Below are 23,811 nucleotides of genomic sequence, written 5' to 3'. Positions count from 1 at the left end.
GCAAAGAAAAAAAGGCAAAAACTAAGGAGAGAAAATAAGAGAAATATATAAATGAGAAAACAAATTATATTTTCATGTTCCCAAGTTGAAAAAATGTATAATGAAAATAAACATTTTTTCCATTTGTTTCCAAATCTTTCTAAATTGGAAAAAACAGTTAGGAGAGAAAATCATTCTTCAACTTCTTTCCATTCTTTCCGTTAAAAAGTCAGGAACATCACTTGAGTTCTTATAGGATGTATAACAAATACCATTTACAAAATATATGAACATTTGGACATCCTAATCAAATTACTAGAGCAGCACTACAAAATTGAAATCTTAATCACGTATAATGACCGTGATAAACACCATCAACATCTTGAATCCTTTCATAGTAGTATGATCACGCTTCACGAATTTATTAATCATCTTTTGATGATTGCATTCGATAATCATCATGATCATCTTTATTTCGTTCATTAAAAACATATTCCAGTTGGTTTTCAGCTGCTGTCAATCTACACAACTCATTTTCAGAGCTCGTTGGCATCATAGCAACTTCTTTAACTCTATATATCGTCTTCTTCTAATTCATGTTCATGTTCTTCATAATCGTCAGCATATAAATGGGGTGGAGGTGGACCCATCTCAGTACGTTCCCATTCCTCGAAATCCATACCCCATTCATTGTAGTCTACGCTTGCCATTGCTAAAGCTTCAAATGAAATCGACATGATAAATGATAAAATATTGCAAAAGGTTCTACTGTAGCAACACTCCTTATATTCTTATGCAGATATCTACTTATCTGTTTATCTAATTGTCTGTTTATATACACATCCCATGGTACAAATTTGGTGGCATATAAGGTAAAACTTTGCACGAGATCATGTTATTGACCATTCACGTATTCATTTGAGATGAACTATGAGATGAGATTATTATGATGTCACTTAAATATTGTTGAATACGTAATCATTAGCTAATGCATGTGAATACACATGCACATTAGTCAACATCGTCATCAGTTTGAACTGATTATTTCCCAGAGTTCAAAGTTTAATTAATATCTACTACAGTTTTGAATATTTGATTTTGGTCACGAGGATGATATGCTGCGTACGTATTGGCCAAGTTACGAAATAACACCATGCTAATGCTACTACCACTTGCGCTATTCGGAATACCGTCCGAACCAAACAAAAATCTTGGTTAATCATGTGACAAATATCATTATCCCAACTGTTTATTTAGGTGTTGTTTGTTTTTCTGAAGCCAAAATGCCTGCAGTCTGCGGACCACATCTGCAAGCCTCTGCAGCAGAAGAGGTGGACCAAACGTCTGCAGTCTGCAATAAGAAGACTGTTTGTTTTTTAACGTCTGCAAGCTGCTGAAATAAACTGAAATTTTAAATAAAATGATTTTACAAACATAAAATGATTTTCCAACACCAACATTTTAATAATAATAGTCTTATAACATTGAAAATAAAATTCATGCATCTAAATTAGTCATACAATAAAAAAAATTGGTTTTACAATAACAATTTCATTTAAAACAATTCAATCTATATTGTGCATCAACTGATCAGCAATTTCATCCCGTAACTGAGTCATATATTCACGGTCTGCTGTAGTACCATGTGTTGGAATCCCGTCTTCATCATCATCAACGCCCACATTGTTATTTCGAAACGAGACATTAGGTTCATCGTATCGTGCAAAATACTCATCACTCATTCCTTCTCTCCTTATAAAATTATGAAGCGCGAAACATGCCATGACAATGTTTCTTTGTGTCACAAACGGGAATGGTGCCATTCTCTTCAATATAGGGAAGCGTGCTTTCAAAACACCAAAAGCACGCTCAATGACATTTCGAAGTTTTGCATGTCCATGGTTAAATTTTTCCTTATTGGTCAATGCACGTCTTTGACGAAAATCTCCAAGCCAATACCTCACATTACGATAAGGGGCCATAAATCCTCGAGTGTGTGCATACGCGGCATCACAAAGATAATACTTGTCTGTAAAAAATGCAAAACACTAATCAATTTTCAAACTAAGATAATAGTATTTAAAAAAAACAAAAACTTACCGGGTGGTGGAAATGGGAATGATGATTGTGGATCGGTTATTGCTTCTGATAATATTCTAGAGTCATGCGCTACCCCTTCCCACCCGGCCACAACAAATGTGAAAATCATATTGAAGTCACAAATTGCCAATACGTTTTGGTAGCAGTCTCCCTTTCCCCTACTTCTATATAAGTCTTGTTTCTTAGCAGGGACAACAACATGTATCAAAGTGCCATCAAGTGCACCAACCGCCCCTTTGAAAACCCGTCGTAGCCTCCTATTATGTCCTGGAATGTTTGGATTCGGATTAAAAGAAGTTGGTACTATAACATCTTGTGCGAAAAGCATCATTTTTTCCAACACTTCATAAAAAAATTTATGAATTGTTTGCTTCGAGTGTTGAAATCTCCGCTTGATAATCACGTAACGTTGATTATGGCCGATCATCATCAAAAACATGGCCATCTTTTCCTCAACCGATACATGTTTGCTGTCCTTTAATGAGTAATTTGCTCTAAAATGAGCACATAGTCGTACAAAAGAGTCACGGGACATGCGTAGTACTTCAACACATTGTAAACGATTACGATGTAACAACTCCAATGTGTATTCATGTCCTGTCATTTCCGAATCATTATCCCGCAATCGTTTCACACCCCTCTTCCAAAAAAAACGGATGTACAGGTACATAAGAATTACGAGAAGTAACTTTTGATCGTGATCCATTATGAACCTAAAATCAACAAAGTAGAACTTTAAAAAACATTACATTAATCATATTTCAAGTAACAAAAAAAACATTACATAAACCATATTTCAAGTAGCAAAAAAAATTACATAAACTATATTTGATGTAGCAAATAAACATTACATTAATCATATTTCAAGTACCAAAAAAACATTAGATAAACCATATTCCAAGTAGCAAAATAACAAAAAAATAGTTCCAAGAAAAGCAAAAAGACCTAACAAAATAGTTCCAACAAAGGCAAAAAGACCTAACAAATAGTTTCAACACTAGAAAAATCATCGGACAATCTTTCCATCCTTCAAAACTCCTAAACTTGTACCTGTCATCTCAAGCCATCGTCGTAATATCTCGGGAACATCGGGCAAATGCATCCACATCTCTCTCATGTTCATGGTCCCTCCAAAAATATGATATGCAACAAAGCGTAAAGGATCGGTAGGGCCTAACTGAAGCACCTCTAACTTCTCTAAACATTGAGGGATTGTATACCCTTTAGTCAAACTTTGTAAAGCTTTTTTCATTTCTAATGCTAAATCGTCACCAGTAATAGAAGTTCCATCAGGTGAAGAAGCAGACGGTGAGGCACTAGGAGGTATAGGAGTTGAGGGTTTATCCCTTTTGTTGGGGTTACCAGATGGTGAAGCAGTATATGGTGAAGCTGCAGAAGGTGAAGCAGCAGAAGGTGAAGCAGCAGAAGGTGGTGGCTCATGGTGGGAAGTGTCATCACCATCATCATCTATTGCATGAAAAGGGGTGGCGGTAATCTGAAGTGGTGGAAGACGACAAGAGGATGCTCCAGCTACTGATGATGATTGGGTTGAGTAACTCCTAAAATTACCAGTAGCACTATTTCCATAAAAAAGACGTGCACAAAGATCTGGAAAAGGCAGTGGAATTGTTCTCAATGAAGCAGCCTTCGGATGCCCCTAAACCCAAATGTAACAAAAAATAGTATAAGAATATTTGGCAACTTCAAACATAAATGTTTAATATATATATATATATATATATATATATATATATATATATAAATGTGTATATACCTTCTTAAAATCATCCCACTCCTTGGCTGTTAAGTTTAAAGTGTTTGTTTGAGAGTTGTATATATTACCAGTTTTGTTTTTTAAATACACCCATCCTGTGTATTTGGCTTTCAGATTGTTATATGCGTTTTTCATTTGTTTTTGACTCAACTCAAACCCAAATTTCTCCTTAAGAACTCTTCCAAGCCTTATCCATGAGTCTTTCTGCAAACTCAATCCTTTTCTACCGACACTCTCTACTTCTTCAATACAAGTATCCAATAAGCATTTTAAATGCTCATTGGTCCATTGTTGTTTTTCTCCCATTTCTAATAAGTAATATATCATAGACAATAATAATTTCATAAGGTATTGTAGCATTCACAAATTGACAAATATGATTTCATAAGGTATTGCATATCATACACATTACAACAAAAAAAAATAATGATTTGAAACAATCAAGAGTATTTTCAAAACCAAATAACAATAAACAATCAACAACTAAAGTATGATTTTCAAGTGACTTGTTAGATATCGTTAGTTGACAACATTATTTCACATTTTCAGCACAAATTTTCACAGCATTATTTCACAGCAATAAACAATTCACAATTGACAACATTATTTCACAGCAATAAACAATTCACAATTGACAACATTATTTCACAGCAATAAACAATTCACAATTGACATCATTATTTCACAGCAATAAACAATTCACAATCCACAACAATAAATAATTCACAATCGACAGCATTATTTCACATATAGGAAAATGCTCTTTTGCTTCTGCACTACTTATGAGACATAAACATGAAAAGAAAAGGCAAGACTTTCTTTAATTTTCTTAATTTTCAGCAAAATAGGCTCTATATATTTATATTATTTTCCAGAATATCAATCAAACATACATGATACATGACTTTGGTTCCATTCTTTTTGTATGCAAAAACCTAATCTGATCATGTATCATACATGTATTGTAATAGCATATTGTGAAGGAGGAGATATACATGTATTGTAATAACATTTAACAAGAATTTGAAGCAAGAAACAAGATTTTCAGTGAATTAGAGAGTTTTCACAGCAAGATTATTCCTCAATTTCATGTTAATTTCATGTTGGAACTAAAAAAAAACAAAAAAAAACGCAAGGAAGATACGAACCTGTTCGCTGGTGGCCTGAATCGTTCGCTGATGGCCTGAATCGTACAAGTCGAGACTGCGCCTGGTCACTAGATGCCTTCGATCGGAGAGCAGGCGGCGACGGGGGTGCTAATCGGAGGCGATGGTCGATGGATTGAAGATGGATGGGTTCTGTCGGTGGAGAAATATGGACGGTGGGAAGGTTTGACGATGGAGGCGGATGCAATAGAAGGACGCGTTTTTTTTAGGTTTAAAACACTCGCAGACTTTAGAAGATGTTGGCCCAAGTCTGTGTGGTGAAGACCTCGCGCATACGTTTTTATGTCTGCGCACTTCAGAAAAACAAACACACTGCAAACCTTTAAGTCTGCGCGTGGTCTGCGCCGCGTAGACAAAAGAGCCCACGCAGATCTGCGGAGAAAAAACAAACACCCCCTTACTTATAAATGATATAGTGAAATAACTAATTTTTTCATCCGAACACCCCCTTCGATTAGGCTATGGGCTATATTCATTATATCTCAAACAAAAAAATGTTATAATTTCATGTGCATTTAAACCACATCAATATAAAATACTCACAACTCCACATATTTTATATTCGTCTTATTCTTTTGAACTTTTAATAAAAAAATATAACTTTTAATTAATTAAATATTAATGAGAGATAGAGAAAGAAAGAAAAGAATTGGATATGATCTCATATGATCCAACCGTATTTTCACCACGATGTGACATTCCATATTAAGCTCGAGTTGGTGTTCGCTGTCACCACCATATTGCCAGTGCCACACCAGCCACAAAAAAAAGTCTCGTAACAAACATACTTGATGGCCTTTAATTAATTTTGGGTTATTTTTCCATTTGAATGCTTATTAACCGTTCAATTTGGCTCTTAACGATTAATACATATATACTAATATATCTTAAGCATTTATAATTTCTTAATAATTCAAAGAGTTATTCATCCTTATTTACGAAATAACACCTAAAAGTTGCATTTTCTCTTTGATTATCGTTCATTAATGCAACAATGCAATATGAGTTGATTTTTTTTTTTCCAAAACAACTTATATGGCTCTATATCTTACATAATACCAAAGTCGACATCTGCACCACAGTAACTTAACATATATATATATATATATATATATATATATATATATATATATATATATATATATATATATATTCTCATTGAGCTTCGATTTTTAAGAGGAAGTGCTACTGTATCTCACATTGATACACACGATCCTATAAATGTCTTTATATGCTGGAAGAAATTTTTTTTTTTTTTTTGAAGAGTAACCGCCGACTCCACATATATTTTATGTTATATGAGAGCCGACGTTTGCAACCCACAAACTAGATTAGGGCAAATACGTCTTATTACATTTTAACCCGATTTTAAATCTTGTTACTAATTAGATCCGAACTTATAGATTTTATTAGGGGTGAGCATAATAACCGAAAAACCGAACCAAAACCAAATTAACCGATATAACCGAACCATTTTAAAAACCGTTGGTTCGGTTTTCTAATTTTTGTTAACCGATAACTAACGGTTCGGTTATGGTTTTATAGGTTAACCGAACCATTATTAACCGAACCGCTAACTTTATATTTTAATATATAAAACTTATAGATTATATATAAAATAATATAGTCAAACTTATTTAAAATCCTTTAAAATTTTGAAAATATAATCCTTTAATCCTCACTTATCAGGAAACGAACGGGCAATCAAACCATCAAAGGCTGATTACGCAGACACACACAATCTTCCAATCATGCATTGAGTTAGATTATTGATTAACGTTGTAATTCCTAATCCGCTAATTCTACAATTTGTAAATATTATTCACAATTAGTTTAATCTTCACATTCATAATCCTAATTGAAGACTTCTCACACCGTTAATCATAATCAAAGATTGTTTTGACTTTATAGTCCTATTCGAAGTATTTTTTTGACTTTATAATCAAAACTTCTAGGTAAGTTAAGTTTTTGGTTCTTCTTGACACTGTGATATATTAAGAATGTATTTTTTTATTATTTTTTTTGGTTTTATTTACTGTTTTTGACTTAATCATATTGAATGTATATGAGTGATTGACTTTTTTTATCCAATAACACATAATATGAATGTTTGACTATTTTATTTTATAGTTTTTGATTTAATCGTATTGAACGTGTATGAATGTTTAACTTTATTTTAATATTAATATCAATTATCAATATATGAAATTATTAATGTCAATTTGTTTAATGTTTTATATTTTTATTGAATGTTTTTGATTTTGAATGTGACTATGTGTTATCTCACTCTAAGTATTAAAGGTACAAATTTTATTCTTTTACTATAAGCTATGTTACAAACATTGGCGTCGAGGACTTTTTGGTATTATATTTTCATTTTTTATGCCAATATATACTTTCGCCATTTATATTATTTTGAACATTATGATTAACCAATATTAACCATTAACCAAAACCGTTAACCGATAAAAACCATTAACCATAACCAATATTAACCATACCCAATGACTACCAAAATGCATTAACCAATCATAATGGTTATGGTTCGATTTTAACCAATAACCGAACCAAACCGTCCCATACACACTCCTAGATTTTATTGTGGTTTAATTAGTCGAACATTATTTTTTTTATGAATATAGTACATACTTTTTTATTTTATTTTATTATTTTTATTTTTTTATTTTTTTTACAAATTCGTCCAAAAGTAGTTTCTTTTTATAAACTTCTTTTTTTATTATTATAAAATTTTAGTCTTTTTTACAAATTTTTAAGACTTTTTTTTATAACTTTTTAAAAACCTTTTTAAGTTTTTTATTTTTTTTTTCACTTTTTATAAATTGTTACAATTTTTTTAAACTTTTTTACAACATTTCAAAAACTTTTAATAATTTTTATAAAAAAAGTTATAAACGTTGTTTTACAACTTCTAATACAACAAATTTTATTTATTTATTTACTTTTTTTGCAAATTAATACAACTTTTTTTGAACAAAGTATTTTTTAAAATATTATAAAATGTTTTAAACAGGCTGTAAAAAAGCTTAGAAATGATTGTTAGATATACTGTAAATAATTAAAAACTTTATAAAAAGTTTAGTAAAAGTCTTTAAAAAAATTGTAAAAAAAGTTTGAGAAATGTCTTAAAAGAGTTGTAAACAGGTAAATTTGTTAAACAAAACTAATTTTGTGGCCAATTTATATATTGTAATAAAATTTAAAATTGGAAGTAAAAATGTAAATTTAAAATATGAGATTTTATACCTGCTATAATGTGGAAATAGTGTTGTTATTATTACAAATGATATTTTCTCATAATATTTGCATTGATATATATATAGGGATAAGTTATATTAAAAACATAAAAAAGGTTGAGAACGCAAGAACAACTCATAACCAATCATTACACAATGATGTTATAGGAATTTTACCATTTAATTAAATATGAATTAGTCGATAGAAAATTAATTGTTCCTATTTATCATATTTGTAACTTCCGTTTTCCATGAAATTAGCTCTCACAATCAATTTTTTTTGGATAATTAGAGGATACGAAAACAACTATGATTTAAATTTATAGGGATCATAATTTTACATTTTAATATGGTGTAACCATGAATGATTGAATGTATGGATTAATTATTACAATGTGGCATAATCAATTATGAATATGCGATCCAATCATAATTGATTCAAGTGAGTGAATGTAGTCATGTTGATGTTGAACGAATTAATTTTGTTTTCGATAGGTTAGTTGTGAAGAAAAGAAAATGTCTCATTGTGTGTAATCATGTATGATTACATGTATATGTTATTGTCTGGTAATATAGTTTAACAGTTAAATCTAATGTAGACATAAATTATTAAATATTTGGAGTATTGGTAAATTTGTTGTCTTCATAAATGCTATAGCATAGCGAATTCATAGGTGGATACATATGATGTTAATAATACAATTTGATATTTAAATAAAATGTATAGCGAATTCATGGTTGAATGTAATGTTTTTACTGGTGTAGAAAATGACACAAAAATAATTTCGGGTGGGGATGGTGGTAGTTCTGATGGTGACGAAAGTCCCAATGGAGTCCTTTCAAAGTGTTGATGATATTGAAGGTAGACATTTTTTAAGCGTTAACTTGATGGAAAATATATTCATGATTGATTATATCGTTATATACATGACTTGTAAACAACATTCTTGATTCGGTGAAGAATCTGATTCAACGAAGTTGTGGAATCCCATTTAGATTTCCGGTAAAAGAATCGTCAGAAATAGGACTCCTAAATTCTGAATTCTTGAGTTGAAGTTACCCCTAATTCAGAAAGACATATTTAAGGTAAGTAATTTGGATATAAGAATTATATAACGAATCTTGCATTAGACACTAACATTTTGCTGGTTTAATTTTGAACTTTATTCGGCTCTTTAGAGTTTGTTATAGGAACTTTGGTAGGTTTATTGCTAGCAGATGCGTGATGGTCACAACATGAAATTAATATATATTTTTATAATAATATAAGAGAAGAGAATACTATACCTAAGCTGAAAAGTAAAGAAATACAATGATGATTAACTCTTAACATAAACACATTTGTGGGTAAAAATAGGAAACTTCATTGATGATTAACTCTATAAAGGTTCAAATATTAGAAAATGGTGATGAAAAATATAAAATTTATAAATGACAAGCTAAGGTGTAATCATCGACAATTACATGTATATGTAAATGTCATGTAGCATAATGTAATAGTAAAATAAGATAATCATAAATGATTAAACACTTTGGTTTGCTTTGTGTCACTGTCTTTTAGAAAAAGTTTATATGTATTAACTTTAATCAAAGTTTGTTCGTACTGACTGGTGCTTAACATAAACCTATGTAGCATTAGGTAAAAATTTACTAACAACGATAGGCTTATGGTAAATAAAAAATCTTATTTATGGCAAATAAAATCTATTTAGGGAGAGAAGATATCTTACAATAAACTACAATGTACGTGTAATCCGTTTTGAATAAAGATCGCCATTTACCGTTTAAATATGGATAAACCAAAAAATTCAGAAAACGTAAAAAACACATTACAACTCAAGTTAGGGAAAAAAATACGACCTTAATCAGTTAAAAAAATGAGTTGAATGTATTAAATAAATCAACAACAAAAATTACAACAATATGCTTACAAAAAATGGAATTCATCGAAGACAGAGCGGTCTTAACTACGTATTGTTGTCAATTACGAAGAAAGAGATCAATAAATGTCATTGAAGAAAGTCGAGATTACTTCTGGTGCGATTTCCGAATCTCGATTGTCCCTCTGATTGTGCGTGATCCATCGCTTTATATTTCCGACGATAATGATAAAACTCACTTGTTGGGATAAATCCCGATATTCTCATATATCAAGCTTAAAGATTAGTTGTTAGCAAAAGATGTCCTTAAAAAAAAGTTGTTAGCAAAAGAGAAGATATAGGTACGTATGAACAATGCTTGTTTGCTTGTGTCTATGATAATGATCATGTATTTGATTTAAGAGACATGGTCTTATTTTGTATATACGAAATTAATGGATATGGGAATAATTCCAAAATTTAAATTGGCTCATATTTAGGAATAGAAAAACTTGTAATCTAACGAATGTTTAAATTGGATCATATTTAAATTACAATTTACATTTTCAGCATATAGTTTTAATCGATTGACATAAATGGAACTTTGTTTTTAGCCATTGATATGAAAATTTGGATGGTTACGATGTGTTCTCATGTTCTCAACCTTTCGGGTTTTCTTAATATAACATACCTTTCTCTCTCTCTCTCTCTCTCTCTCTATATATATATATATATATATATATATATATATATATATATATATATATAATACAGTGGGCTATAATGGACTAGAATAATAGGCTAAACTATAAAATATATACACGACATATACAAGTACACTAATACTCCCCGACAGTTTGAGCGGGAGGTCTAGATTGAACACACAAACTGGATCTGAGCTCCGTGAAAGGAGATGTTGGTAGTTCTTTGGTGAAGATATAGGCATATTGATGACTAGAAGGAACATGAAGAACACATATGTGACTAGTGACAACCTTGTCTCACACAAAGTGAATATCTATCTCTATATGTGTAACATCTCATTTTCACAACAAAAAATTTTCATTTTATTAAGGTAAAACTTTCTAATTATAAATCCATTGATAAGAAGAGCTTTCATTAAAATTATATTTTTATCGAAAATCAGAGTAATATAATAAACACAAAATCATCAATGCTGCTGATGCGTATGTACAATCACGCCTTCGCCTTCCCACGAACCGATGATACCTGAAAAACAATAGCAACTGAGTAAGCATAAAGCTTAGTTAGTTTCCACCCAAAATATCCCATACAACAAACATACTAGCATGCATATCGGTCCACAATCATCAGATTTGATTACCCAGTCCTAATCAGTCATCGGTTTGGAATGCCACCATGCAACGGGTCCAACCAGTCATCAGACTGGAATACACTGGGTTTGTTGGCTTGCCACCTCAACCCAACCGCTCTTCCCGAGCCTCTGTGCCTACGACTTACAGCCAGTCCACACCAAGTATCTTGGCCTACATCACACAACAGGACCGCCTCAACCTAACCCATCACCATATGTCGACATATAAACAATCAAGGATCAACTAGGCACATAATACATGTAAATACCAATCATACAACTCACTACCGCCTACTAGACCTCTCACAACACACTTCTCCGCTACCAGCTAACCTCCATGGAATGCGCAACCATAAGTAACCACGGGTGAGATAGCCACCTGAACAGGCGATCCTACTCTAGAGCTACAACCAAATAAGTAACCGACAAGAAAGCCTAGATCAAGAGTTCTCAGGCTATCCTACGTGACTACATACAACCCCTAGGCACTCTACTAGATATTAACCAACATACTAGTACTTTAACCAGCATACCACTACCGTTGCATCTAATCATATAAGGATATATACATGAATATGGCAATCACTACATAAAAACAACATCTTATACACAAGGATACATAACCACCATTTCAAGGAATGCATAACCATATGTATCTAGAGGTGAGATAGACACCCGAATAGGTGATCCTAATCTAGAGCCACAACTAAACAAGGAAAAGGCAAGAAAGTCTAGATCAAGAGTCCTCAGTTTATCCTACGTGACCATATATAGTTCCTATGACATCCCCTTACTAAATGATAATAAAAAATACAGAGTCGACATTGGTGCCTTCACCCACAGGTACAATAAGGAAAAAATCACCTGAATGAAGAACCTCAAAACACTGAGACGCGCTTTCCTTTCTATACTGCTATCCCCCGTGAATCCACTAATCACCAAACCATGTAGAATCTTAATCAACAATCGAAAACCCTCAAGTTTGACCCAATGTCAAACTAGTCATAATATTCAACAGTCAAACTTGGTCAAGGTCAACGCAACGTTGTGGCCCTCCTTGGCTGCGTCGTGGGGTCACAAGGTCAAATAGTCAACATGCAGGACATTACCATGTCGTGGTCCTCCGTGGCAATGCCAGAATCAAGGCAGTTATGATATTTGACTTCGCCACGCCGTGGCTACCTTTGCTACGCTGTGGCCACTGGAAAATCACCATTTTTCTCATTAAGATCTTAATCCTTTCATATCGAAGCTTATACTTCCAGATCTACTTCTCCATACTTACTTAATGGATAAAGTTTCTAACTTTATCCATTAGAACCTCACCATAAGACAATATCATAAACCCTAAGTCCATTAAGTCCTTAACACGACCAAAACTCAAACATAGGGCTAAAAACAGTCAAGCTAAGACCTTTTTCTCACCAACTCACAAGCTTATGACCAAATGAGCACCACATTAAGCTCTGGAGTTCCTCGAACTCCAAGAGCACTCAAGAATGGGACCAAAATATCCAAAAATAGCTCATGCTTGAAATAAGAAGAACAAAAGTCAAGGCATGAACTTTTTACCTCCAACAACTCAAAAATGTGAAGAAGATCTTGGGTCCAAGCTTGCTCCTTGCTTCCTTACACCAAAATGAGCTACCTTCTTCTCCAAGTTTCACCAAATGAAGAAAAAAACCTCAAAATAGAGTCACCATGCTCAAAATTAAGGAAATAGGCTAGGGTTTCAGAATGGGGAGATGAAGGCCGAAGGAAATGACCTAGAATGGGAGTTAATCGGCTTAAATACGGGAGAAACCCTAAAAATACTTGGGCTTGGGCTGCTACCGCTGCCATGCCATGGTCATCCATTGCCACGTTGTGGCAGCCCTCTAAAATGCGCGTTCCATTAAATTTCTTGCCACATCATGGGCATCCATGCCCCACGTCGTGGCTGAGGGTTTGCTCTAAAAACCTTATTTTGATTCCTCTAATCTTGACCAACCTTCTTCGGAAAACGGATGTTACAATATGTTTCGTGCGTTGATGCTGAACCGAATTGGTAGACAAGCACACAACATGGACATTGTCGCAGTAAACAATAGTTGCCTTGTTAAGAGGTGATTGTAGTTCACAAAGTAAGGTATGCAACCAACATGTTTCAGCTATGGCATTGGCGACACCTCTGTATTCAACTTTAGCACTAGAACGAAGAACAGTTGGTTGATGTTTGGAGGAACAGGACAGAAGGTTTTCGCCTAAGAAAACGCAGTAGCCACTACTAGATCATCTAGTGACAGGGAATCCCCCCCCCCCCAATTAACATCAGAGTGGGTAATAAGCTTAGTAGTAGAGGAGGGATGAAGTTGTAGCCCTAAGTCCAGGGTGCCACGAACATATCTGAGAATGAGTTTTAATACTTGCATATGTGGCTCTCAAGGGTCATGCATAAATAGAAAAATCTGTTGGACTGCATAGGCAAGGCCAGGTCTAGTGAATGTGGGGTGTTGTAGCCCCCCTGCTAAGCTATGGTATAAAGTGGGATCGGAGTTAGGGGGTACATGACGGATCCAATTTGGACTGTATGTCAGCAGGAGTTGGTGGTTGTCAAGGCCAACAAAATTAATAACCCTAAATCTTGTACACAACATAGTGTATAATGGTAAAGAGATCGTATCCATGGAGATTGGTTCAATTTATATCTCTATGAAAATTACTTGTTCAAGTACTTGTAAAAAAAATAAAAGTAAAATGGGTGTAACACCCAGAATCCAGAAGGTCAAGAAAAGAAAGAAAAACTCCAAGTCAAGAGGTCTACTTGCCGAGCCCAGGGAGGGACTCGACGAGTAGGAGCGAGTTTTTATGTCGCGGATTAAGTGACCGACTCGGCGGTCGGGGGACCAACTCGGCGAGTTGGTCAGGGTTTGGGAAACCCTAAATTAGAGCCTTGTACCCTATTTAAAGAACACGAGGCCTCTCACTCAGCCCCTTACTACCCTCTCAAGTTCAGAAACGAAACCCTAGCCACCCAACTCAATTTCTTGAGCTTTGTGAAGATAAAGGTTCATTTGGAGTGCACATCTTGGAAGATTGGAAGTAAGGATCAAGGAAGGAAGTGTAGATGCAGCTTTTATTTTAGTTTGGCAGCTAGTAGAAGGTAACAAGTCGTTACCTTGAGTGTTCATTTGATAGATCCCTTCATCTTGAGCTTTATGCCCATTCCTAGCACATTTGTGGTCTAGTGCTTGCATGGAACACGATCTGAAGTTGCAACTTCAGATCTGGACTCTCCAAGGTCCCTAATGTATTAAAGTCTCAAGCTTTTGAGGCTTGAAGCCCTCCTCCATAGCAAAGCCCTTCCTTGTAGTTTAGTTTTGGCTTTTGGGAATTGTTTACACGTAAAGGTTGCAACTTTACGTGGAAAGTATGCTCTCGGAGGTTGGATCTACCTTTGGGAGCAATTGTTTGGCTTAGAATCGTCTGAATAAGAAGTGGACTGAAGGAACTCGGCGAGTTGGATAGCCAACTCGGCGAGTTGAAAAGGGTTTTCCCGTGTTTGGTTACTGCATGAAATCGACGAGTTGATACGGTAACTCGACGAGTGGATAGGGTTTTCTTGATTATGGAATTTGCATGTGCTCAACGAGTTGATGGAACAACTCGGCGAGTTGACCAAGGTTTTGCATGGTTCTGAGTTCTAAGGAACTCGACGAGTCTGAGGATGACTCGAAGAGTTGACTAGGTTAATCCCGAGTCTGAGTAACCAGGGAACTCGGCGAGTCAGGGGTTGACTCGACGAGTTGGTTCAGGATTTCAGAGTTCTGAGTTTTTAGAACCCGACGAGTTGATGAAGCAAGTCGGTGAGTTGAGTCAACTCGGAGCGTTGACTTTGACCATTGACCGTTGACTTTGATTTGGACCAAGGTTGACCTAGTTTGACTATTGAGGGTATTTTGGCCTAAGTGTTATTTTGGTATTGGTAGCTCGGGGAGCCGAAGGAGCAGCAGTTCGGGGAATTTCCAGCTAGCAGCCAGAAGAGTATCATCAAGTTTTCAGCAGTACGAGCTGAGTCTCCTTACTATGTGCATGGGTCTACGACCACAATGCCGGCCCATTTAGTTTATGTATGATAGGAAGACCCAGGGGTTAGCCCTAGGCATTTTATGATAGTATGTTTTCCGGACCAAGGTCCGATGCCGGGTGAGGCCCGAGGATAGATTATATGTATGTTATTCCGGACCAAGGTCCGATGCCGAGGCAAGCCCAAGGAATAGTTGCATGCTAGTTTATACTTGTTGTCTTTGTGATACTTGTATGTTCCTGGTAGGGAGGTGAGTGTGGGCGGGGTCCCGTATCTCATCACTAGTCGAGTATAGACGGGGTTCCGTATCTCATTATTAGCAGAGCAGGGGCGGGGCCAGAGACAGGAGATAAGTGAGTGTGGGTGGGGGCCCGTATCTCACTATCAACAGGAGTATGGACGGGATTCCATGACTCATCAGTAGCAGGACAGGGGCGAGGCCCAAGATAGGCGAGGCCTTAGATCAGGAGTACAGTCGAATATGTTTAGCTTATATGTTATGTGTTATGTTATATGCTTGTACGTCTTTAGCAGGCGAGGCCCAGTGACAGGCGAGGCCTATGAGAGACATATATGTATACCGAGTGGGGCTTGATGCCATGCAGGGCCTGATGCTGGGCGGGGCCCGATGCCGGAGTGAGTCCGATGCCGGGAAAGTCCCGATGCAGCGGGCGGGGGCCCAGTATGTGTTTATGTGTATGGTATGTGGTAGGTTGGGGAACTCACTAAGCTTCGTGCTTATGGTTTTCAGTTTTGGTTTCAGGTACTTCCGTTAGCGGAGGGAGGAGCTCGGGATGACTGCATGGCACACACACCATAGTGTTTTAGTCTGGGACGTTTTACTCTGATATTTTGATACTCTGATTATGTTTGATGAAAAGATTTGATAAACATGGTTTTATTTAATGATTTAAAAAAGAAAACTTTGGTCATGATTTTTGGGATGTTTCAAGTTAGTATCAGAGCCTTGGTTTGAGGGATTCAGGCACACTCTCGGGTGTGTCTGGACTCAACTGAGGACGTGGTATGAAAATTTTTCAAAAAGAAATCATTTTTATAAGATCTTTGAGGAAAAGAAAAGAATTTTGAAAAGAGAAAAGAACTTTGAAAAGAGATAAGGGTGTGGTGCATGCAATCAGCCGAGCTCAAGTAAGTTCTCCCAAATTACCCATACATGTTTGTTTAGATATGATATGCTTAGAGAACTGCATGCTAGATTAGGGCTAAGGATCTAGGAAGGATGCCTTATGTTCCTGTTATGTGTATGAGCTTTAAAAGTTGCATGCTAGTACACATTCCTGATATGTGGATAGAATTGCTTGATTATGTTTATGGTCAGATTTTCCGTTGGTCTGAATGCTGCTTGCTTTGTGCTTTGTGGGACTTTGAGTGATGGGAGTTAGCTACTAGGTGAATACGTTAAGTCACATGTGATCAGGGTTGAATAATTTCAGAGTGCTGGATTTGACCCTACTGCGCAGCTCTTGTCTGAGTCAAACCGTTGTAGGGATGAGTCCTTTACTCGAAGGATTATCCGAGCCTCGTTACATGTTATGGTATTTACATAGTGGCTAATTGGCATTATGAAGAGTCCTTCAGCAGCTGAGGACTGGGTTGGGTTATAGATTTCCCTAGGGTAAGCCTAGGATGAGATTAGTGCTGGGAGCAGTAGTAGTAGTGCAAGGGATTTGGTGGAGTCAAGGCAATCTTTGAGGAAAGTACGAATAGATGTGGAAGGTAGTAGGGGCCCATAATACTAAAAGCAGAGGATCTGTACTCGAATCAAGGAGGGCTGAGACAAAACCAGGGAACTTGTAGTGCGTGTGTGATCCCTCAGAAGTGATGAGTATTCTGATGATTATTATGATATGTTGCAGAATGGTGATGCTACTGGGTAGACCACTTGGCGATTCAGGCGCCGGTGAGGGATCAGGCTCGGGCTCAGGAGCCGAGCAGCTCGGGGAGCAGATGAGAGAGTTTATTTTAGCAGAGATTACACGTAATATTCTAGACCAGACTCCTGGGATCTTTGGTTTGGTCAAGGAGGGTATTTTAGAGCTTCTGGATGAGAAGCTGGGAGTTTTCCGTACTGAAATGATGGCCATGATGGGGGCGCGTACCCTGACATTTCGAGAGTTCAGAGCTTGTGGAGCTCCAGATTACCATGGGGCTCGGGACCCCATCGCTAGCAGCAGGTGGTTGGCCGATGTTGCCAACGCTTTCCGTACGAGCCGATGTCCCAAAGGGGACAAGGTACAACTTGCCTCCTGTCTTCTAAAAGACAGAGCACATGATTGGTGGGAGGAGGTTGGACATGCCATTGGGGATGATGTCGCGTTGGACGCGATGACATGGAGTGATTTATCGGCCAGGTTCAAGGCCGAGTTTGCACTGGTGATTGAGGTGCAACAGTTAGTACGGGAGTTTCAGGAACTCCGACAGATGACTGAGACTGTGGCGGAGATTACCTCCAAGTTCAGGGAGAGGGCTCTTCTTGTTCCGATGTATGTGGTGGACGAGGAGATGAAGAAGGCTCGATATCACGAGATGCGGAGGGATGACATCAGGCAGTTTGTGAGCAGGTCCAGCTGCAAGACACTGGAGGATATAATTTCTCGAGCCAGGGAGAGGGAGATCGACCTAGAGCACCTCAGGAAGAGGAAGCCGGGTGAGATTCAGGTAGCCACGGGTTCAGGAAAGAGACCCAAGGGGCCAGACTCGAGATCGAGGGACTATTAGAGCCGCGACCGATGTGGCAAGTGTGGCAGGATGCACGAGGGTGCGTGCTGGAGTGGTAGTGGTGGTGATTCTGGCTGCTTCAGGTACGGCAGGATCGATCATTTTAGTAGAGATTGTACAGATACCACAACCCAGGGATCAGACCTGATCTGCTTCCATTGCAGTCAGCGGGGCCACAAGAAGGCCCAATGTCTGAGTTTGGTTTCTACGGGACAGGTGATAACACCTGCCCTTGCGACGTTGAGGATCACCGACGGCTGTCAGGGCCGGGCAGAGGCACCTACGGTGAGGAGCAGGGCTTTCCAGCTGACCACAGAGGAGGCACGAGTAGCTTCCGATGTTGCAGGTGCGTATCTTTTGCTTTCCTATCATCTTTTATTTATGATTATATTGTTATTGTTATGGTACTGCATCGTTATTAAGTTATATGCCATTTGCATACCTTGGATGTTAGAATAGTAGTTAGAGGTCGTTCCATTTTGGAGAAGTTTATCAGGATGCAGTAACTGTAGAAAGCGCGACTAGAACTTGGGATGTGTCGTTAGTATTTCGAGGGAGGTATTTATTGGTACTGGACAGTTAGAACACTAGCAGTGTGAGCGTCGGATTGCGAGCGAATCGATTATTGGATGGTGGGAAGGATGGGGGAACCTTTCCAAGGGTGTGAGCTGTAAGGAGTTAGTTTAATTGAAGTGGGGGAGAACCATCCGAGTATTCAGGATCAGAAGTAAGTGCGAGCCGGGATAAGTCCGCATCATGATTGAGTATGGAAGCAGCCTGATTGACCTTGTGGATAGAGTAGTGCAGGAATTTGAAAGTTTGGGAAACTTCCCGATGTTGGGTTCGTGTATTCACAATTAGTTGATGACTGGTTCGGGAAACCAGGATGGAGAGTTGGCAGGCAGTACGCTAGCTTATTCAGGATGTAAGACTACGGGATAGCCGTAGCATTCACCAACAGTTAGACAGTATGGACGAGTGTTGTAAGACTACAGGATAACTGTAGCATTCGTTAGCAGCTAGATAGAGGAGTGTGGGCGAGGGACCGTATCTCCTAGATAGAGGAGTGTGGGCGGGGTCTCGTATCTCCTAATTACCAGAGGGTGGGCGAGGCCCGTATCTCCTAGTTAGCATGATAGAGACCGAGAAAGGATAGTTCATTGAGTTTCAGGATGGAGTTGGTCCTGCATAGCCCTAGATAGGTGAGACTTGCGAGGGAGGCCACTCCGAGATATAGTTTGGGTGAGACCCGTGAGCGAGGCCCGTGTAATTATAACAGTGCAGGTGGGACCTGGTAGAGACCTTAGGGTCAAGATAGGGGATCGAGGATCCCAGGACTTAGGGAGCCAGAGTGGCAAGGTAGGTGGAGCAGTTTTAGATAACCGAAGTTTCTTCGGAAGTCGCTGGGAGCGACTGAGAGTTCGAGCTTGGGTTTAGTAACCGGTGGGAGCCTGGTAAACCGAATAATGGCAGATTAGTTGGGACCATGGTGGTCTCGGTTCATCCGGAAAGCGGATAAGAGATAGCAGTATCTTCAGGCAGGGATAGCGATAAGAGAACTCTTGCGTGGAGCAGCCAGCTGACTGAGTAGTGCTACACCCCTCGCACCGGGGTCGAATAATCTCAGAGGGAAGGATTTGACTCTGTTGCGCAGCTCTCGTCTGAGTCTAACCGTTGCAGGGATGAGTCTTTTACTTGAAGGATTATCTGATTCATTCGCTGGGATGGGTGTTCATCAATGGGATATAGTAAGAGAAATCATTCAGTGAGTATCAGTGAAGTGACCAACACTGGGAGTGGCTGGAGATGTAGTTAGAACGAAGGGTCTGTCCGTCATAGAGATAGGAAAGGTTGTCGCTTAAGTTCAGTTGCCTTGGGAAGGCCCTAGATTGCGCAGGGTTGAGGGTGAACACTTGGATGCCAAGTGTAAGTACTCGGGGAGATCGGAAGGATTGTTGGTTTGGGCAAGAGCCATGTTCTCGGGATTGTTAGTGATTGGAAGTGCTCTCGAGATTTTTACCTCCAAGGATTTACGTATGCGGAAGACCGGATGGAAGGCCAACGGAAGCGGCCCTCCGAGGATTGGGCGAGCAGGCGAAGCATGCATCATATAGGTATGCTGTGAGAGGTTACATGGTAGTAGACGTGGCAGACTTCGAGGATGAAGTCTAGTTTAAGTGGGGGAGAGTTGTAACACCCGGAATCCAGAAGGTCAAGAAAAGAAAGAAAAACTCCAAGTCAAGAGGATATCTCACCGAGTCCAGGGAGGGACTCGACGAGTAGGAGCGGTTTTTTATGTCGCGGATTAAGTGACCGACTCGGCGAGTTGGTCAGGGTTTGGGAAACCCTAAATTCTGGCCTTGTACCCTATTTAAATAACATGAGGCCTTTCAGTCAGCCCCCTTACTACCCTCTCAAGTCCAGAAACGAAACCCTAGGCACCCAACTCCATTTCTTGAGCTTTGTGAAGATAAAGGTTCATTTGGAGTGCACATCTTGGAAGATTGGAAGTAAGGATCAAGGAAGGAAGTGTAGATCCAGCTTTTATTTCAGTTTGGCAGCTAGTAGAAGGTAACAAGTCGTTACCTTGAGTGTTCATTTGATAGCTCCCTTCATCTTGAGCTTTATGGCCATTCCTAGCACATTTGTGGTCTAGTGCTTGCATGGAACACAATTTGAAGTTGCAACTTCAGATCTGGACTCTCCAAGGTCCATAATGTATTAAAGTCTCAAGCTTTTGAGGCTTGAATCCCTCCTCCATAGCAAAACCCTTCATTGTAGTTTAGTTTTGGCTTTTGGGAATTCTTTACACGTAAAGGTTGCAACTTTACGTGGAAAGTATGCTCTTAGAGGTTGGATCTACCTTTGGGAGCAATTGTTTGGCTTAGAATCGTCTGAATGAGAAGTGGAATGAACGAACTCGGTGAGTTGGATAGCCAACTCGGCGAGTTGAAGAGGGTTTTCACGTGTTTGGTTACTGCATGAACTCGACGAGTCGATACGGTGACTCGACGAGTGGATATGGTTTTCTCGATTATGGATTTTGCATGTTCTCAATGAGTTGATGAAACAACTCGGCGAGTTGACCAAAGTTTTGGATGGTTCTTAGTTCTAAGAAACTCGACGAGTCTGAGGATGACTCGACGAGTTGACTCGGTTAATCCCGATTCTGAGTAACTAGGGAACTCGGCGAGTCAGGGGTTGACTCGACGAGTTGGTTCGGGATTTCAGAGTTCTGAGTTTTTAGAACCCGACGAGTTGATGAAGCAAGTCGGTGAGTTGAGTCAACTCAGAGTGTTGACTTTGACCATTGACCATTGAGTTTGACTTGGACCAAGGTTGACCTAGTTTGACTATTGAGGGTATTTTGGCCTAAGTGTTATTTTGATATTGGTAGCTCGGGGAGCCGAATGAGCAGCAGTTCGAGGAATTGCCAGCTAGCAGCCAGAAGAGTATCATCAGGTCTTCAACAGTGCGAGGTGAGTCTTCTCTCTGTGTGCATGGGTCTACGACCACAATGCCGACCCATTTAGTTTATGTATGATAGGAAGACCCGGGGGTTAGCCCTAGGCATTGTATGATAGTATGTTTTCCGGACCAAGGTCCAATGCCGGGTGAGGCCCGAGGATAGATTATATGTATGTTATTCCGGACCAAGGTCCGATGCTGAGGCAAGCCCGATGAATAGTTGGATGCTAGTTTATACTTGTTGTCTTTGTGATACTTGTATGTTCCTCGTAGGGAGGTGAGTGTGGGCAAGGTCCTGTATCTTATCACAAGCCGAGTATGGACGGGGTTTCATATCTCATTATTAGCAGAGCACGGGCGGGGCCCGAGACAGGAGAGAAGTGAGTGTGGGCGGGGGCCCGTATCTCACTATCAACAAGAGTATGGACGAGATTTCATGACTCATCAGTAGCAGGACAGGGGCGAGGCCCAAGATAAGCGAGGCATTAGATTAGGAGTACAGTGGAATATGTTTAGCTTATATGTTATGTGTTATGTTATATGCTTGTACGTGTTTAGCGGGCGAGGCCCAGTGACAGGCGGGGCCTAGGAGAGACAAATTTGTATACCGAGAGGGGCTTGATGCCAGGCGGGGCCTGATGCCGGGCGGGGCCCGATGCCGGATCGAGTCCGATGTCGGGCAAGTCCCGATGCAGCGGGTGGGGGCCCAGTATGTTGTTATGTGTATGGGATGTGGTAGGTTGGGGAACTCACTAAGCTTCGTGCTTACGGTTTTTCAGTTTTGGTTTCAGGTACTTCCGGTAGTGGAGGGAGGAGCTTGGGATGACTGCATGGCACACACACCATAGTGTTTTAGTCTGGGATGTTTTACTCTGATATTTTGATACTCTGATTATGTTTGATGAAAAGATTTGATAAACATGGTTATACTTAATGATTTAAAAATGAAATTTTTGGTCATGATTTTTGTGATGTTTCAAAAATGGGGGTTTAAATCTTTTTGATTGTTTTGAGAAAACTAAAGTTATGCTAGAATATAAAGATTACATATAAACAAGTAAGTGATTTGATTTAAAATAAATGAAGGGAAGTTGGTTGATTTTGGAATGCACCACATGGATATCTTAGTTAACTTATCATTAGACAAAATGGAACAACACTTGTGAATTAATTTAACTTGGCTATAGCAATTCATAAGCACAAATCACCTCAACTCTTCCTTGTTAATAAAATGGTTTGAGGAGATCAAAACACATTTCTTTAATCAAAGTCACAAAACCAATGAAGCATGTAATCTTGTGAAAATCAACTAGAATTAAGCTTTAAGAGTCACCAAGTCCAAAAGATAATCAAATGCTTATAATATCATTATGGAGGAAATGTTTCCATGATTTAAATGAAATGAAAACAAACATATAAACCAATTATTGCTTACTAATTTGAGGGTCCATTACTTAACCAAGAAATTAGTCAACAAAATAAGCATTCATTCATCCAAGCTCATGATCAAAGACAAATAAAAACATGAAGATGTTCAACTAGAAAACATTCCCATAAATGTCAAACACAATATAATATGAAGTCTTCAAAGTAACTAATCATTCATGGGTTAAACCAACATCAACCAAGCATAAATTTAGCCTAGCATGGCCAAGATTAAAGAAATACAAAGTAGATTAGAGATACCAAACTTTGTTTAAGATTGAAAATTGAAAGAAATCCACCAAGCTTCAAGTCTTCCTAGAGAGAAAAATGTCTTCTTTTTCCCAATAGTTCTCTCTCTCTTAGCTACTGGTGAGAATGTCTCATCATAGTTAACCCCTGGGGTTTGAGTAAATCCTTTCATAACTAGTTGAGCCTTGAAAGTGTGTACCTTTCCATCCATGTTTTTCTTCTTATTAAAGATCAATTTACACCCAACTGTCTTACGACCTAGTACATTGTCAACCAAGTTCCAAAACTGATTGTCATACATGGATTTGATCTCGTTGTCCATTGCCTCTTGCCATTTGGCATCCTCAGGGCCCGCTATTGCTTCCTTGTAGTTAGAAGGTTCATCCAAATTTACCA

The 23,811-nt window shown here is 38.3% G+C and overlaps 1 protein-coding gene across 1 annotated transcript; it reads right to left on the bottom strand.

Moving 5' to 3' along the window:
• Positions 1 to 551: 551 nt before the first annotated feature.
• Positions 552 to 2,683, bottom strand: LOC145158078 (uncharacterized). The gene is made up of 3 exons (XM_079077026.1): positions 2,080 to 2,683; positions 1,622 to 2,008; positions 552 to 697 (listed from the first exon to the last, which is right to left on the bottom strand). The coding sequence occupies exons 1-3, from the start codon at positions 2,681 to 2,683 to the stop codon at positions 552 to 554; spliced, it is 1,137 nt and encodes a 378-aa protein (XP_078933152.1).
• Between the last annotated feature and the right edge of the window lie 21,128 nt (positions 2,684 to 23,811).

The sequence above is a fragment of the Lactuca virosa genome, chromosome 2, assembly GCF_052849685.1.
Source record: "Lactuca virosa cultivar CGN04683 chromosome 2, Lactuca_virosa_CGN04683_v6, whole genome shotgun sequence".
NCBI lineage: Eukaryota > Viridiplantae > Streptophyta > Magnoliopsida > Asterales > Asteraceae > Lactuca > Lactuca virosa.
The sequence above is the reverse complement of the archived record's forward strand: the minus strand, read 5'-3'. Positions and strand labels throughout refer to the sequence as shown.

Excerpts from the sequence above, each read along its gene's own strand:
- LOC145158078 (XM_079077026.1), bottom strand. The coding sequence starts at position 2,683 with ATGACAGGACATGAATACACATTGGAGTTGTTACATCGTAATCGTTTA. Across the intron at positions 2,009-2,079 it reads ATTCCCATTTCCACCACCCG|ACAAGTATTATCTTTGTGAT; the intron begins GTAAGTTTTTGT and ends CATTTTTTACAG. Across the intron at positions 698-1,621 it reads AGACGGGATTCCAACACATG|CTTTAGCAATGGCAAGCGTA; the intron begins GTACTACAGCAG and ends TTTCATTTGAAG.